The sequence below is a fragment of the Mus caroli genome, unplaced genomic scaffold (assembly GCF_978045245.1).
Source record: "Mus caroli unplaced genomic scaffold, Mus_caroli_1 scaffold_6, whole genome shotgun sequence".
Classification (NCBI taxonomy): domain Eukaryota; kingdom Metazoa; phylum Chordata; class Mammalia; order Rodentia; family Muridae; genus Mus; species Mus caroli.
The window spans coordinates 97,672,501-97,690,993 of NW_028227261.1; the positions used below are offsets into that span (position 1 = coordinate 97,672,501).

General features: G+C 43.3%; 1 protein-coding gene across 1 annotated transcript in view; it reads left to right on the forward strand.

Moving 5' to 3' along the window:
• Positions 1-12,605, forward strand: part of Frrs1l (ferric chelate reductase 1 like) — a 34,238-nt gene extending 21,633 nt beyond the window's left edge. Inside the window, exons 4-5 of the mRNA XM_021161565.3 lie at positions 301-547; positions 5,466-12,605. Of these exons, the coding sequence (XP_021017224.3) occupies positions 301-547; positions 5,466-5,638 (420 nt within the window). The 3' untranslated portion in view covers positions 5,639-12,605. The remainder of the gene's footprint in view (positions 1-300; positions 548-5,465) is intronic.
• Positions 12,606-18,493: the final 5,888 nt, after the last annotated feature.

Below are 18,493 nucleotides of genomic sequence, written 5' to 3' on the forward strand. Positions count from 1 at the left end.
AGGCTGGCCTCGAACTCAGAAATCCGCCTGCCTCTGCCTCCCAAGTGCTTAAAATGCCGTGTGTTTAGTTGTTTATGTGGGAGGTATGTATACCGTTGTGCACTTGTGAAGGTCAGAGGACAACTTGCAGGAGTTGGTTCTCTCTTTCTACCAGGTGGGTCCAGGGACTGGAGCTTGCGTCACTCTGACCGATAACAGGACATTTCTAATTACAGCGGTGACGGGATATATATTTCTGAGTGAAAAGTTTGCAAAAGACAAACCTTTGCCTCTCCTCTCCTCAACCTTTTTCTCTGCTAGGGTGGTGACGATGTCATGGCCTGCGTCCATGATGACAATGGCAGAGTCCGCATACAGCACTTCTATAATGTGGGCCAGTGGGCAAAGGAGGTTCAGAGAAATCCTGCCCGAGATGAAGAAGGAGTTTTTGAGAACAACCGTGTCACCTGCAGGTTTAAGCGTCCCGTGAATGTTCCCAGGGATGAAACGATTGTGGACCTGCACTTGAGCTGGTACTACCTGTTTGCTTGGGGTCCGGCCATTCAGGGTAAGCCTATATTTCGGCCCCTCCACAGTTCACAGTTACGTGGAGTCCCACTGTTTATGCATGAGAGCCACAAGCACTCCAAGTATTCGACATGGAAAAGAGAGTATGGGTCCTCCCTTCAGAAGGTTCTAAAGAACTTACCATGCAAGGGGACTCCGGACAGAGTGCACATATGCATAGCTAGAGCGTGTAACTCAACATAGGATGAGCATGCAGTTCATGAAGCAGTCATGTGTCTGCTGTGGAGGGCAGATATTTCTATTTGCTCCTTACCCCATCCTGCAGAAGTCTAGATATCATTGCCCTCGTATTATAGAGTATAAGAAACCCCCTTGTGGTAGACAACTAATTAATGGTAGAAATAAAACTCACTTCCAGATCTTTCAGACTTGAAAGCCAGTAAACTCTTAACCACCATCCTTTTAGTAAGAAAATACTAAAGAGGAAAGAGTTTCTAGAGATTTCTCTAGAGTTTGACAGCAAGCATTAATTCTCACTTTATGGCCATTCTCATGGTCACAAATCAATCACAATAACCTCAATTTTAGCTCATTAATCCTCAAATATTAATGGAGATAGCAATAATCTAGCTATATTGATAAGTCAAGTCTTTTGCATATTAGAGGTCAGGGCTGAGACTGTGTTTCCCGATGCTGAGCTGTGGATGATGTCACTCCCTCTGGCAAAGCTCTCTGGTTGTTTCCTATCAAAGATCCGAGGGCATCATAAGAGACCTTTAAGAGGTTGCTTAAATCAAGTCATCTTGTGAGCTTGGGCAACCCAGTGGCCTTCCATCTAGGGCCTGACGAAGAGTGAAGGTGAGTTTGGTTTACAGTCCAGTATAGAGAACTTATTCTCTCTCTGGCCCCTAGGAATTTTACCTTTCTTCCTTGCTTTTTCTTTTTCTTTGAGCCAACTGGCTACTGTGCTGCACAAGCTAGAGCATAGCACTGCACCCAGATGACATCTGTCTTACTGTGTGCTCAGCAGCTTTTCATTGCTTCATCTGACCCCCACCCCCATTTCTTTCCATTGATTTAGAAAGTACATAATCTCCTCTTTGCCTTCTCTTCCCCTTCCCACCCATTGCCATGGGGGAAAAGCATTGGATGCCAGTAGATTGGTGGTAGCTTTCCATTCGTTTGCTGGTTTCCCAGAGTCACCCCACTGGATCTGCAATGGTACCCTTCAAGCCGTTTTAGTGTTCTGGGAAATAAATGAAATTTTAGCTTGGAGAGATGAATTCATTTCAAACAGTAAGATTGGTATCTGAAGATTTGAGTTCTTAGTACCGGTCTGCCCCATGGTAGCTGTGTAGGCTGTTATCTAAATTCAAACTTCATTTCCTTATACCTAAAGAGGGGGTCATAATGCCTGCCTCACACGGTTATTAGCTAGTGGGTGAGGATAAGCATGTGGAATTGCCTTAGTAAATGGAAAAATGCTGTACAGAAGTCCCATTCCATCTGTGGGAGATTTCACTGAGACTTCCAGTATTTACATTTGCCCCATACATGATGTATAAATTAGAATTCAGTATGAGCTGTATAGTGATACTACTAATAAAGCAATCATAAATAACAGTACACTGTAGTAAGTCATATAAAATGCCATCTTTTTCTCTTTTTAAAAATAACTTACTAGTCTGGAGAGATGGCTCAGTAGTTGAGGGCACTGACTGCTCTTCCAGAGTCCGGGTTCAGATCTCAACATCCACAGAACACCTCACAACTGTCTGTAACTCCAAGATCTAACACCTTCACACAGACCTGTAGGCAGGCAAAATACCAATGCACATAAAATGAAAAAAAAAAAACTAAAAAAAATCTTGGTGTCTCAAACTATTATTTTTGAACTGCAGTTGACTATGGTCATTGAAAGCAGAAAGAAACCTTGGATAATGGGGACTCTCAGATGTTTAGAAGATGGTCCTCTTAGAGTCTGACATCTGAGATTTGGAGGGATCCATGTTCATCTGGGTATGCCTGATAAGTTCCCTCCGGGTTCTCTTCTCACTGTTTCCAGACAAAACAGACCCATTCCCACCCACATGCTGGCCGCTGCTTTTCTTGTTTCCTGAGAGTTCTAACATCTGCCAGTTCTATTCCTGTCTCATAGCGGCATAGACTTTGGGCTAAATCTTGAAGGAATAGAAATTCTCTTTCTCTCAAGAAAGCCATGAACTGGAGGTGCATGGCATAGCCTAAGAGGCCAGTCAAGGACCAGTGAGTAAGGTCCTTACGTGTGAATTGAGAGTGGACCTTTTGGGGAGAACCCTCCCTGCCAGCGGGGAGAAACTGTGTGGGAGGAGGCCAGCATGGACTCTCAGTACACCGTGTCTGGCCGAGCTCCCAGAGAGAAAGGACTGTAAAAAGCCCACTCGGTGCAAACCAGACTGATAGAGCAGACCTGGACGTTCAGCTGCTCTGGAGCCTGAGGCAGAAGGATCACAAGTTCAAGGCTTGTTTGGGCTCCAGGGTGAGTTCAAGACCAGCCTGACAAGCTTTTTGAGACCCTATCTCAAAGTAAAAAGCAAAACTAAAAGAAAGTTGGCAAGCTGAAGCTATATAGCCCAGTGGTAGATGTTTGCGACCTGGGTTCAAACACTCCAAAAACCTTAATTAAGCTCCACTCCTGGGGAAACCTTTCCATTGACCTCTCATGCCTTAGTTTCCCTAACCCAGGCTTAATTGTTTTTTTTCCAGGAAGTCAGACATAACTAATCAACTTTACCTCAACAAACATTTTTTTTAGCATTCCTTATTTAAAAAAAAAAAAAAAGATTTATTTAGTTTATGTATATGAGTACACTGTAGTTGTCTTCAGACACACCAGAAGAGGGCATCAGATCCCATTGTACACAGCTCGCTCGGCATGGTGGCACATGCCTTTAATCCCTGCAACGGGAAGGCAGAGGTGGTCGGATCTGAGCTCAAGTTCCAGGCTAGCCAGGACTACACAGAAAAACCTTCTCTCAAAAAAAAAAAAAAAAAAATCATAGAAAGAAAAAGAAAGGAAGCACTCTTGGTTGAAGCAGTTCTCTTGCCTTAGTCTTGCTGGAATCTGCAACCACAGATGTGCACCATAGCTCATAGCTTGAGGGAAAAAAAAAACAAACAGCTTCTTACAATTTCTCTTTATCATTTTACTTCTTTAGTGCTGAGGATTAAACCAGAGGCCCTCAGACTTGAGCCGTCCTCTCTGCCGCTGACCTGTGCAATCAGTCCTTAAGCATGGTACACACACACAATCTCTTTCTTCACCTGGTGACCAGGTGGAGAAAAGTCCCATCCAAGGACTCGTTAGATGAGTTATTTTTTCCAAACTGTTCTTCTCTGATCTTCTTGAAATATCCCTGACATCTGGAATGCCAGTCTCTTTTGGCTAGGAAAGTCCCTCCCTCTCCCGTACTCTTTTCCTTTCTTTTTTTTTTTTTTTTAAAGATTTATTTATTTATTACATGTAAGTACACTGTAGCTGTCTTCAGACACACCAGATGAGGGAGTCAGATCTTGTTCAGGATGGTTGTGAGCCACCATGTGGTTGCTGGGATTTGAACTAAGGACCTTTGGAAGAGCAGTCGGGTGCTCTTACCTGCTGAGCCATCTCACCAGCCCTCTTTTCCTTTCTTTATTCTTTCCCTCATCCCTGTGGTTCAGTCATGTTTGTGTACAGATGAGGTCAGAGTAAGATATCAACTGTCTTCCTTTATTATGCTCTGCCTATTTTCCCTATTTCCTTCCTTCTTTCCTTTTTTCTTCCTTTCTTTTTTTTTTTTTTTGAGATGGGGGTCTCTCTAAATGGTCTTGGCTATCTTGGAACTTACAACTCACTGTGGTTCACCTACCTTCCCAGTTCTAGGATTCAAGTGCCCAGCTTACCTTATTTCTTGAGATAGAGTCTCTTACAGAACTGGAAACCGGCCTCTTTGGCTATACCAGCCTGCTGGCCAATGACCTCTTAAGACTCTTCCCTGCCTTTGCTCCCCAGTGCTCAGGTAATGCATTCATACGTACACACTCGGCTTTTTACATGGGTGTTGGGGATTCAAATTTATGGCCTTGTGTCCTCATGCTTGCAGAATAAACAGTCCGACCTACAGTGCCGCCTCCCTAGCCAAAGGCTAGCTCACTCATAATAGCCCACAGGCAATGACAGATGGCTTCCACTTATGTGCTGTCCAGAGTTTCTGATCTGTATCTGCAAGATTTGGGGCTGCGGAGGTAGCTCAGGGAGAGAGCATTTGCTTAGCGTGCTTGGAGCCTTAGGTTTACCACTGCCCTAAAGATTTGAGGAGGCAGAATCAGTAATGCTTGCTGTGTGTATTAAAAATATCGCCTGTCCCCTCTCAGACTGGAGAGATTACTCGGGTTAAGATCATATGCTGCTATTGCAGAGAACACAAGTTCAGTTACAAGTGCCCGTATCAATCAGGTCTCCTCTCTCTCTCTCTCTCTCTCTCTCTCTCTCTCTCTCTCTCTCTCTCTCTCTCTCTCTCTCTCACACACACACACACACACACACAGAGTGAGTTAAAAATAAAATAAATCTTTTTAAAAACTTAAATGTTTAAAAAAATAAAAATACATTTTTTTTTCATTTGAAATCAAGAAGTTTGAATTTATTAGAGACAAGTAGAAACCCATTCAGTTCACACAAGTAAATATTAAGACTGGCTGCCACAGGACAGAGAGAACAGTAGGTTGTCTGATCTCGGGGTGACTGCAGATCAATAAGAACTCTCTTGATGTAAAGAGAAACGATTTCTGTGCTCTCCGTCATATGAGCAGTTGCAGAGAGTTCTGATGATGGCTCTGTACCTGAATCCAGATTTTATAAACATATGCATTTAGTGTTTGTCTCTGCCCTTTAATTCTGTGCTGCTTTTGATGGGTCCTCCCCTACTTCTATGTTAAAGGCGCCATCACTCGTCACGACATAGACTCTCCACCGGCTTCAGAGCGCGTTGTCAGTATTTACAAGTACGAAGACATTTTCATGCCGTCGGCTGCCTACCAGACCTTCTCCTCGCCATTTTGTCTGCTTCTCATTGTCGCCCTGACCTTCTACCTGCTGATGGGAACCCCTTAACCACCGCCGCCAGCCACAGACTAGATGGAGTGAAAAACCTTCAGTATATATTTTTCAGTAACCGCCTGTATAATTTTCGCTTCTATGATATAAAAACAAATCATGGTTTCAACATTTTCGTGAGAAGAAAAAAAAAAAGCGCAAGCCTTTCTCCTAGTCAGGCAGGATTGTCAAGGCAACGCTACTTTCGGGGAGCACTTAAAACATTTGCAAACACTTCCAAATATGTTCTCTGTTTGAGCTTTACAATGTCTATGCATTGGCTTGGTAAAACTGTGAGGGCCTTCATATTGATTTAAACCCAGACAAAGGGTGCCTTTTGCTGACCCACGTGTCTCACAGCCTTGGCTAACATGATCAGACAACATACAGTAAGGTAGGAAGAACTAGACATGGAAAGTAGACCTCAGAACAGTCTTGGCTTTGCTTTCAGTCCTGAACAAGAGGGTCACTTTGCATGTGGCCGTGGAGATCTTTATAGGATGTCATGGTGTATCATCAGGCGCTCGAGAACATTTCTGTAGAGCGTAAATGCTTTTAGATAGTCACACGGTTGGTGGGGAGTATGGGAGAGATTCTAGGGATAAGCGAGTGGTTTGTATTTATCTAAAACATCTTCTCAATTAGTGTGGAGTTATGGAAAAACGATTTTATATCGCTGTTAGGAAAGATTAAAAATGTGGATGTCCCTGAAGCTGTAAAATTATTATAATGATTAAAAATAGAATTCTTAGTAGTTAGAATTTGCTCTCGTCTGCCACTGTATTCTACCAAGTAAGGTGTTCATGGGTGACTGTAGCCAATGGTGTTTTTCAAGTACGCTAAGTATAATTGAATATCCATGATAACTGAATAGTCATCTTAAGGAAAACAAGGCATTTTAATCATATATCAACGTTTTTAAAGGCTGTAGACACCAGCAGCAAAAGATGGGGCAGGGGGCCTAAGGTAAATGTACCAAGAGTATATGTTTAAAATGTTCAATTCTTTGTTTCCTTTTGTCAAAAGAGCCAGAGACTCTTTTAGTCCAAATACCTATGCTAGCAGCCTGCCAAGAGGCGAGAGTGTAGCTGTGGGCGCTTACACCGCTGGGCCAGTCCCATCGTGGCATTCCAGAATTCTCTGATTTTTTTCCCATTGCTTCGGAGCTGGCTCCAGCTTTATAGGTGAGCAACAGCAGATTATAGTTTCTAAGATTGTCTCCAAGATTCAGGTCAGAGGTGAAGGTCTGCGTGTGGGAAAGTGTTCAGATTCTTCTGGGCTGGCGCCAAAACAAAGTAAGTATTGCTACTTTGTGACACCGTCCACACCCGGTTTCCAACTAAGGGTTCAAGCAGAAGGCCTCACCTCACTCCAATTATCTCTTCACTAAGCCCTCTGGTCTTACTCAGGCTTGGCTCCAGCATGGCCGTGCACCAGCTTTGCAGCATTAGGGGCTGGTTTAGAAGTGAGGGTTGGGAGTAGATAGAGACACCCTTGTAGTAAAATAAGAAGCCCAATATTTTTATAACCCTCATGTGTACAATAGTCGATCTACAACTAGCAGAGCCAATAGAGACAGACTTCAGTTATGAGTAGGAGCAGAGCCCTTGTGTTCACATCATGTCTTCCAAAACATAAATGACAGAATCCTTAGTGACTTTGTTGGTTTTGCTTTTCCATGGACATCAGCTGGCATTTTCAACAATAAATCATTGTCCTAGAATAAGCATTTATAGACTAGGGATGCATTGCAACGGTTGACCACAGAGAGCCTGATAGGCCTGCTGAAGTTAAAAGCAGCTAAACTCAAACTAGTTCATTCTTACCTACCGTAAGAGAAAGACCTTCACCCCTCCACTCTTTCTCTCTCCTCCTGCAGCCTCCTGACTCCTGGCTGCTGCTATCTCAAGCACACACCACAGATCGGACAGTGCGTTTTCCTTTCTAATATGATGTTTGTCCTGAGGGAGAAGCCTATCAATGGTTTTTGCTTAAAAAGAAAAAATGCCCAAGTGGAGTATAAGTGGCAGAAAAACGTACACTAGTTTAATGCACTTATCTTGCAAGAGGCAGCCTAGGTTAAGGGAGGCGACATGACTTTCTCCACCTCATGCAGAGTCATTAAAACTTCTATTAAATAGAACCTGCTATCCATACTTAAACCAACTGGGTGCCTTTGCCTGCCTCCTGGTACTTCACATCGAGTAGAGAACTTCTTACACTGTATTTGAGGAAAGAAACACAGATTAAGAAAGAAAGAAAGAAAGAAAGAAAGAAAGAAAGAAAGAAAGAAAGGAAGAACATTTTCTCTTTTTATTTAAGGTTTATTTATTTCTTTTATGTATATGAGTGCTCTATCTGCATGTACACCTGCGTGCCAGAAGAGGGCTTCAGATCATACTGTAGATAGTTATAATCCACCATGTGCTTACTGGGATTTGAACTCAGGACCTCTGGAAGAGCAGACTGTGCTCTTAATTGCTGAGCCATCTCTCTAGCCCCCACATTTAACTTTGTATCACTTTATTTTCTGCTTTTAAAATAATTTTAGTACTCTTGTCTTCTCTCTCTGTCTCTCTCTGTGTCTCTGTCTGTCTGTCTCTCTCTCTACTCCCCCCTTTCTTTTCAGCACTGGGGACATACCCAAGGCATTGTACACTGAGCTACATCCCCAGTTCATTTTAGGACAGCTAATGATTTTCAAACTAATGTGTAGAATAGATATGATTGGAAGAATGCATTGGTTAATTTTTAAATATGACTTTTTTACAGACTTGGTCTGTCTTACAGCATGAAACTCCATATAGTGTGACACTTCTTGTCCCACTATAGTCAAACATGCATTTGGAGAACATTCAGAAGCCACATTCAGTTACCTTGGGTTGGTTTCTGTCCTTAAAGAAACCAGAATGTTTGACACCTGAGGATGGGTTTCCATCCCAGCAGAATCACACTTTCTTGCACTGCCTAGATTCGGGATTTTTGTCTGACGTGACATTAGCATTGAGGTTGAATGCCATTCTTTGTTCTAGCGCAGGAGTTCTTACAATTTTCTTCTAAGGGTCCAGGCTGTAAATATTTGAACTTTGAACTTGTGTTGCAGCTGCGCTACCCTGCTCAAAAACAAACAAGCATGGCTGTGCTTTAGTAAAACAACTGAAATTCGAGCTTCATTTACTTGGCAGATACCAAAAGGGTCTATTAAGTTTCAAAAGCTATTGGAAAATGAAAAAAATTTTTTTTAGTTTAAAAAAAAATTTTGTAGTTTACAGGCTGAACAGACACAGGAAGTAGGTTGGGCTGGGCTTGTGGACTCTGGTTTTCCCACAGTGGCTTTAGTCATGGGCCTACTATTTATCCAGTCATTTATAAAGCATATCATTAGGAACTTATCATTATCTAGATGTAAAACTATTTTTTTTTTTTTTTTGGTTTTTCGAGACAGGGTTTCTCTGTATAGCCCTGGCTGTCCTGGAACTCACTTTGTAGACCAGGCTGGCCTCGAACTCAGAAATCCACCTGCCTCTGCCTCCCGAGTGCTGGGATTAAAGGCGTGCGCCACCACGCCCGGCGTAGATGTAAAACTATTAAAGTTGGGGAATAATTTGTTTTAAAATGACTTACAGTTGGTTTGCTGATATAACTGAATAACATAGTGGCATCCTTGCACATGTATGCTATCAAGTGTCTCCTGGAGTCGGCACAAAAGAGGTAACAGTGAGGAACGTCTCGGTCAGCAACAGCTTTGTTTTGCCTGAGGTCTGGCAGCCATTAACGTGTCTCACTGCGGGGCTACTCTTTTGGTGAACATTTCTACGCTTAGAGTAATTTATTTCCATGTAGAATTTTTTGAAAGAAATATCATATGGGCATGAGAGTGTTTTATACATGTTGCACATATAGCTCATTTAATCAAACAATGCGTGGGAGCCAGCATACCAGGTCACCTGCTAAGGTGACTGTAGTTGACTGCTGTACATCCATCCATCCATCCATCCATCCATTTTCTCCATCCAAGTGCATAGTTAGTGAGCAGGTGGATTATTGTCAGTGTGTTTATATGTATATACACTTTGTACATATGTGACAGATGGGAGTGTATTTATACATAAACATGCACACATGCGTGAAGGCATACCATGAATATTAAATATTTTTGTCAGGGTTGGCTCTTTTTCTGATCTCTTGTATAGTTTAAAACTGGGAGATAAAACATTGTGTGTGTGTTACAAGCATACTTACCCTTGAATTTTTGTTAGTTCATAGAAAGGATTCCTGGATCTTTTATTAAGCCTTGACTCATCGTATTCAACCTTATAGAAATCATGAAGAACGTATATGCACTGTTGCTTAATTTAACTTTTCTGTATGGATAACTGGCATGTTACATGGTAGCCTAAACATGTTTTAAGTTGCATTAATTTTCCTCCTCTACTTTATCATTCACTGAGCAACTTGTGTCGTTTCAAGTTGGATTTCCTTGTGTCTTTATTTAGCAGATGACTTGTATATGATTTCCTTTGCCTGAAAATAGTAGTTAGGGAAATAAGAGCTTAAATATGCCTGGCCATGGAAAACTTATGTAAATCTAGCCTGGGGCAGGGGCGTGTTCTGTTGAAGAATATACCAATGACCGGGTAATGTTTTCAGTTTTCTCTCAGATATTTGCTATTAGGTGAGTAACAGTCCAGTCGGATTCTTCTGGAATGTAACCATTCTCTAAGTGTGCTGAATAGTCAGTGGGTGTGGCACTCCCGGGTCACTAAACGCGTGGTGCTGCTTCCTGGACTAGAATGCCCTGCCCCCTCGCCCGCCCTGGAAGAGTGACTGCAGCTTCCCCACACGCCTTACCCCCACTGATGCATCGACATGCTGGAGCAGTCTGGCTCCACAAAGTACCAATACAGTTTTTTTGAGACTGCCTACAAAATACTATTTTGTTAAAACTATGCCTTTAAATAGGCACCGATGGGTTATATTTGTTTTATAAAAAGTTGTGTACCTAATGTTCAATCGTGATTGATTTTGAGATTATATATAAATGTATATTTATAAGCCTGTCTTATGTGGATTTTTACTCTAAGAAGCGTGACACATTACTAATAAAGATATGGGTTTCTATTTATGTAAAGTCATTGTAGCAACACTCCTAACTGCTACCTGAGTGGTGATCCTGTTCATTGGCCACCATACATACTTTTAATCTTTAGAATGTTAATGTTATACTCAGAATATATTAACCAAGATGAAACTTTAAAAACATAAACCCTCAACATGATTTGAAAATCTTCCTGTTGATATAATTAAAACTAGTTTATAATTCCTTATGCCTTTGTTCTGGCGCACTCTTTGAATTTTCTACTTCTTTTGTTTGGGTGTTATTTACTTGGAGATTTTTCTTTTCTCCATTCTTCCTGAATCCTTATAGATCTTGAGAAAGATGGCAACCCATCTTGTCTGGCAACGAGGAAAGCTGTGTTGCTGAAGTCACCTAAAAGTCCCTGAAACAATATGTAAAAGTTAGTTTAGGGAAAGCTTCAGTTTGCTGCCTTAACAAGCAGTAAATGGTGGCCTATAATCTCATTTCAAGTGTATCAGCCATTGTATTGCATATATCTGGCTTTAAGACTTTCAATTTAAAAGTCCTTACTTAAAGCTTAGTTTCACTGAAGAACAAGTAGAGGGGTTGGTGAGGTGTCTCAGTGGTTAGTGCACTTGCTTGCTGCCATGCCTCATGACCTGAGTGTGTGTGGTCCTCAGAGCCACCTGGTAGAAGGAGAACTAACTCCCACAAGTCGTCCTCTGAGCTCCATGCACTTGCATGTGTGCACACACGCTAAGTAATCAAATGTGGTTTAAAGGGGAAGAACAGGTAGAGTATAGCTGTCGAGGCTAGCGAGTCTTGAGGAGGAAGAGAAATTGCAGTAGCTGAGCTCCTGATTCTCCTGGGACTGGCTGAGAAGCTATAGCGGCTACGGTGGTACCGAGAAGCTCTTGTGTAGTTAAAATCCAGAGCAATCCAGAGCAGGGGGTCCTCCCCGAGCTTGCAGGCAGGAAAGCAGGCGAGGATATTGAAGTTAAGATTTAAGCTGTGGTGGGCTGAACGCGTTTCCTTAGTATTTCCGGCTGAAGCTCTAATCGCCACTGTGATAGCCCGGGAATTTGGCATACAGGGTGTGACTGACGAGGAGGTGGGGAAACTTCTGTGATGAGATTAGTGTCTTTATATGAAGAGACAAGAAAACCCTTGTCGGGGGCTGGTGAGATGGCTCAGTGGGTAAGAGCACCCGACTGCTCTTCCGAAGGTCCAGAGTTCAAATCCCAGCAACCACATGGTGGCTCACAACCATCCTTAACGAGATCTGGTGCCCTCTTCTGGAGTGTCTGAAGACAGCTACAGTGTACTTACATATAATAAATAAATAAATCTTTAAAAAAAAAAAGAAAAAAAAGAAAACCCTTGTCAGAACTTGATCGTTCTGATTCCTTGGTCCTTGACCTCCTAGTTTCTATGTCTATTTGCGCCATCTACTCAAAAAGTAATTTTGGGAGAGCAGCCCAAACTGACAAAGACAAAGTAGGCAGTGGATAGAGGGATCCCCAAGAAAGGAGAGGACAATGTAAGGAGAAAGATCAACAGGGCCCAGGCTTAGGAATGTGACCTCTGTGACTTAATGCTCCAAGGTATGCTAATCAGATAGTGACATTCCTCCACCCACCAGCTTCCTGGGTTCAAAGAGTGTTCATTCAAAGAAAGTCACCCTGACCATTACCGGAACCTGCTATGCAAATGTGCAATTGTTAGGGGCTCTTAGAAACTGAGAGTTAACAGGAACAATTACCAGGAATTCCTTGTGACTCTTGTGACTTTGCACTTCCTTGGGACTCTTAACTGATACCTTTGGTATTTTCCGACAAAGCCCTCCCCACTTCCTTGAGTTGTGGTTTCTTCCTTTAAATACCCCCTTACCCAGCTACTCGGGGCGCCACGGTCCTCTACCCCTGCGTGGTGTATGACCGTGGGCCCGAGAGCGCTCTTGAATAAAAATCCTCTTGCAATTTGCAGCAAGACTGTTTCTTGTGGGTGATTTTGGGGTGTCGCCTCTCCTGAGTCAGAACGTGGGGGAGTCCTCACGTTGTGGGTCTTTCAAACAAAAACACGTTCTGAGAATGTTCTCTCCAGGTGAGTGAGTGAGTGACACTGTCGACTCTTCTCCTTCCCATAAGGTTCCAGTGATAAATCAGTGTTCCAGTCCACCAAAGTTCCCTCAAGTAACCAATATGTTTATTAGGCTTACTTACACAGCATGAGTGAGGGGTTACCAGCAGGAACATGGGTGACTTTAAAACAGAGGTGCTGGGAGGGAGGTCTGAACCCAAAATGAACAATGGCTGTGCAGGTGAATCCTCACTCAGTTAACCTCCCTCAGCCCATATACTAGCTCTATTGGGAGACCATAAGCATTTTGTGCAGAATTGCATACAAATATCTGGGAGGGTAGATATTCAGTGAACCTTCCATCTTTCTGTGAAGGAATGCCATCAGACTACAAGGCTGGCTAGGATGGTCTGCACGCAGGCAGAGCTGGTCTTATGAAGATGGTGGTTGCTCTGCTCAGAGGGTAGTCCTGTGCAACACAAGTATTTAGCACACTCATGGAAGGGTTTGTAGAAACACTTGGAAAACTCTATGACAGGCACATTGTTGGGTAAAGACTCTCGCTGCTACTGTTACATCTTGAAGGTTGTATTTATACAGGATTTATACAGGGGGAATGAGTGGGCCACAGATTGTTCAAGAAACAACTTTAGGCAGGGAGTCATTTTGAGGGCTACTATCAGGATCTCACCATGTCCCCTCCCCCTCCCCAAGTAACTACAACAGATACAAGGCTGAGAAAATACCTTGATTCATACAACTGGGATGTCAGGAGCAGCGTGCTCTCAGGGTCAGCTTATTGGCCTGATCCTGTTCTAATTCCACTGTAACCAGGATACCCAGGAGGCTGGGCTTCCCCAAGGAAGTTGTACTTAGTGATGACACCAAAGAGAATCTTAAAAGCATGGCCTACTAGAAGACACGCACTAGAACACAACATGCCCCATGAGATTTGAGCGGACTTGGGTCCCTTTTTCAAATTTAGTTTAGGTTGTTATCAACCCCCCAAACAGCACTCATCTCAAAAGGAATAAGACATAATTTTTCTGGAGCAAAATGTGAGTTATTATAGCCTAGGACCATGCACTCAGGTTGCCCTAAAGGACACACTTCAGAATAAAAGTGGTTACAAGAGGTTTTTATTAAAGAACAAAGGTCACTGGGCAGTGGCGGCACACACCTTTAATCCCAGCACTCAGGAGGCAGAGGCAGGTGGATCTCTGAGTTCGAGGCCAGCCCAGTGTATAGTGCAGTTTGTCTTTGCTGCTTTGTGGGTTTTTCCGCACCCTCTAACCACACCCTCATTTCAGCCCATCACTAGATAGGAGAGAAAGAAGGATAGAAGGGAAAAGAGAGAGATAGAGATCCCTGAATCTAATTTCTTCTTGTTTTCTCTTTGCTTGTAGCTGGTCTTTGCTACTTTGTGGGTTCTTCTCTTTCCCATTTTTTTTTTAAGATTTATTTATTTATTATATGTAAGTACACTGTAACTGTCTTCAGACACTCCAGAAGAGGGCGCCAGATCTCTTTACGGATGGTTGTGAGCCACCATGTGGTTGCTGGGATTTGAACTCTGGACCTTCGGAAGAGCAGTCGGGTGCTCTTACCCACTGAGCCATCTCACCAGCCCCTCTTTCCCATTTTTTATCCCTCAGTTTCACACTTATCACCAGATAGGAGAGAAAGAAGGATAGTGGAGAGACAGAGAGACATAGAGATCTCTAAATCTAATTTTGGTTTTTGTTTCTTTGAGCATGACTACTAACAAACCATAATCAATGCCCCCTTCCCCTGATGACCAACAACCACCTGCCCTACCTCCTAGGGCACTAGCATTTATATACCCTCTGAAAATTTCCCAGAATTCCAAAGGTCACACAATTGTAGAAACTATCTGCAGCTGGCAAAGCCATGCCTCTGCTAGAGTACAAGGCAAATCATAGTCAGCTGCTGGGAAATATCCCTATATCCCCCACACCTGAGATGAAAACAAAAACATATTCTTATAGTATATCTGTTTTTTTGTTGTTGTTTTTTTGTTTTTTCGAGACAGGGTTTCTCTGTGTAGCCCTGGCTGTCCTGGCACTCACTTTGTAGACCAGGCTGGCCTCGAACTCAGAAATCCGCCTGCCTCTGCCTCCCGAGTGCTGGGATTAAAGGTGTGCGCCACCACGCCCGGCTCCTTGTTTTGTTTTATTCAAAGAAAAAACCAGCAAAATTCCAGAATTGTCACCAGACTATAGAGTGAGTTACAGAACAGCCAGAGCTACACAGAAAAACTCTGTCTTGGGGGGCAAAGACATAAATTTAGGCATTAACCAAAAAACATTAGTAGGGTACAAGTAGGTAAGTTATATCAAGGAAGGGAAAACTCTACTCAGTATTTAGATATTCTCCGATGACATTCTTAGCTTTTGGATGGATAAGACCTAGTGGGTTGCTAAAACTATATTTTAAAGGTTTTACCTTATGGTTAGAAGATGTTAGGTTAAACACAGGGGTGGGCAATGAGTGGCCATTAAGGGGACTATAAAAACAGCCAAGACAATCTGGCTCTGAATCTGCAGTGTTAACTCTCCACAATTACGAAGTTGTAGTCAAGTTTTCAGCCTTGTAGCATCTTCCACACAGGTGTGGCTTTTATCACCGTGTCTCCCAGCTCTGCAACTCTATAGAGTCCTACAGCTCAGTCCTTTGACTCCTGGCAACCAGATGTGTGTTTGAAAGTCTCAAGATCATGCAGGAAGCACAAACCGGCCATTGGGAAATGAAAGCACACATTCATTCTCTTGCTTGGTACCTTTTGAGCTCTTACACCGGATCATGAATATCCTTGGCTGTGCCAGGTCATAGACACACAGAACTGGAGCAGATCCAGTTTCTGCTCTGTAGGAGCTCTGTAGGAAGACAGATACATCAACCAGTAACTTTGACAGCAGCATGCTGAGTCCTAGGGGAGGTGAAAACCAACCAACCAACCCAGAGTATTACAGGAGGCCGTACAAATACTTCTCAGTTTATAACACCTCAGTTTCTCTTCTATTAGAGTTATTTTCTTCACTGCAAATTCTACCCGATGCCTGCCAGTTCTCTTTGGCCGTTAGAACCCTTTTGAAAGGTGCAGCAAGTTCCCTTTCCATTGAGACTTGGGAACAGAGTATAGTAGGATGACAGAATCTCTTCCATTTGCTGAGCTGGGGCCCCAACACAATTCAGGCAACACTCACAGGCCTTGTGCCCTTTGGTAAAGAGTTTGCTATGTGACTTATTGTTTACAGGAACTTAGGTTTTGTAGTTGAGAGATTTGCCGGCTTGAGGGATCATTTGGATGCACTTTGAGCCCATTTTGTTAGGCGACAGGAAGCCAGACCGAAAGTAGCCACCCACGGAGGAAGCTTCCCTGTGGAACCAGTACAAGTGACTGGTTCAAGGCTTGAGTGACAAAAGGCACAGATTCTCTAAGCTCTTCCTCTACTCTGCTTTGGCTCCATAGGGATTAGAAATTTGGAGGATGGAATGTCAGAAGCACTGCCCATCTTATGCTGGGCACTAGACTCTGAGCTTTGAACCCAGGGTAGCATGGGTGTTCGGTGCTGACTCACGTCTCTGAGCACATGTCAAGCACCTCCCATTCCCAAAAGGTTTTAGCTATGAAGGTGAAGCCTTGTTATATAAAGAGCAGCTCAAGTCAATGAATATGTGCACTGACAGCAAATCCGACTATAATTTGCGATGGTGATATCAGGGGGTCTGAACAAAGCAGTTACATAGCTCAGTAAAATGTTTATACAACTGACACAAACATTTTCTGACTGAGACTTCAAAGACCCTAGACCTATGAGCAAGATGGAAAGGAGAAAGGAATTCCTTTTTCTTCCCGACCCTTGCCCCCCCCTCCACCCCCACCCCCGCCTTACTGAATCCTTTTATATCCAGGACATAGTTAGCGATGTTCCTTCATATGAAAACTACCATATTTATGTTAGAACAGAAAGAGAAGACACGCTGAAAGTAATATGAACGAACGTTTACTGAGAACAGGAAATAGCTATCTCTTATGGTGGACTCCTCCCACACTGAGTAAAGGCCAGCTCTCTGTCTTTCCCTTCCTCCCTCTCTCCACTTATATCTCTTCCTTCTGCCTCTTTCCCAAATAAAAATCCTCTTCACTGTATTTTATAGGAAGCAGGCTTGGATCCCAACACTTTTTCCTTAGGGCGGAAGAACCACCCCCCCACCCCACCCCCACCCCCCGCACTGCTCAGGGCTTGTTTTTTTCCACAAGCACCCTGTAGTGAGAACTCTGATTTCCATTATCCCTTGCCAGAGAGAACATTGCAGTGGGGAACTTTGCTGACCTGACCCCCCCAGGTACTAAAAGCAAAGAGTGGCTGTTTAACATTCTGCTATAGGTATTCTGAGGTATTTAGATTGCCCCCATACTGAGGCTCCTAAATCTGTATGAGGCACAAAGGGTTAATACTCACAGCACATTATGGTTCTCTAAGGAACTGTACATGTGAGTATAAGTTCCCTAGAAATTCAGCCATGATTACAGATTCTGTAACATTTCAGCTGTTGCTGTAACCCAGGTGTCATCCATTAGGAATCTAGGAAGTGAGTGAGGAAGGCAAGGCTTGCCTGTGTGAATAGTATTCTTCCCAGCTGGAGTAAGAGGTGGAGCTCAGAGGTAAATTAGCAGGGATGGGAGGAAATAGGGCAGTTCTCCGCGTCCCTCAGAGAGCCAGTGGAAGGGCTTACATGCTTAGGAAGACATGTGTGAAGCTCGGTATATATACACCGTTTTAGTATCGTTTTCCTGAAGTCAGTCTTGTATGTATCTACCCGTGTTGAATTAAATGTGACAATCACACAGTTTACCACTGATCTACACCCATAGCCTTTCAATAGATACTATCAAAGGGCTCCTAACAGGATCCCCTGTTCAGTTCAGTTAGCATAGACAGAAGAACTACACAATAAGCGTCCACAGTGTGAACCGGCTTCACCTACTTGGAAGCTGTACGAGGCCAGGTACTTAATTTCTCTGCGCCCCTTATTTTCTACAAAACAAGACTAGTAGCATCTCTGTAGGGGTGTTCTAAAGATAAAATGAGTTGGTAGGAGCCAAGCACCTAGACCAGGCAATAGCTACTTAAAACCCTGTCATATACACGAGAGAACACTTTAAAAAGTGTTTAAGAGTGTGTATTATTTTTCCAAAGGACCCGAGGTCTATTCCCAGCATCCAAATAAGGCTGTTCACAACCTCCTGTAACTCTGTCTGTGGGGATTAGACACTTCTGGCTTCTTTGGTCACCCACACATGTTACATACGCACGATTAAAAATAAGTATTTATTAAATAAATCAGTTAAACTAAGTCTGTGCATCAGTGTTTTTAGACATACAGCTTGTGTTTTCCATCTCTGAAAGAGTCTCTTTTGAGATCCTGTCTCCGGAAAAGTTGACATCAATTAAAGTATTCGCCCCCCCCCACTCCCAATCCCATTTTCTTGGACCTCCTCAAAACTTGTTACCTGGTCCCTGCGGGACCATTGGGCCCAAGGGCGGAGGCATTTGCGTTCAGCCTCTTGGGAGTTGTAGTTTCCTTAGGTTCTGGCGCATGCTCCACCGCAGACTGGGAACTACAAAACCCACAAACCCTCGCTGCACCGCCCGCCTCCGCCTCGCGCTCCTCGCCAGCTCGCAGCC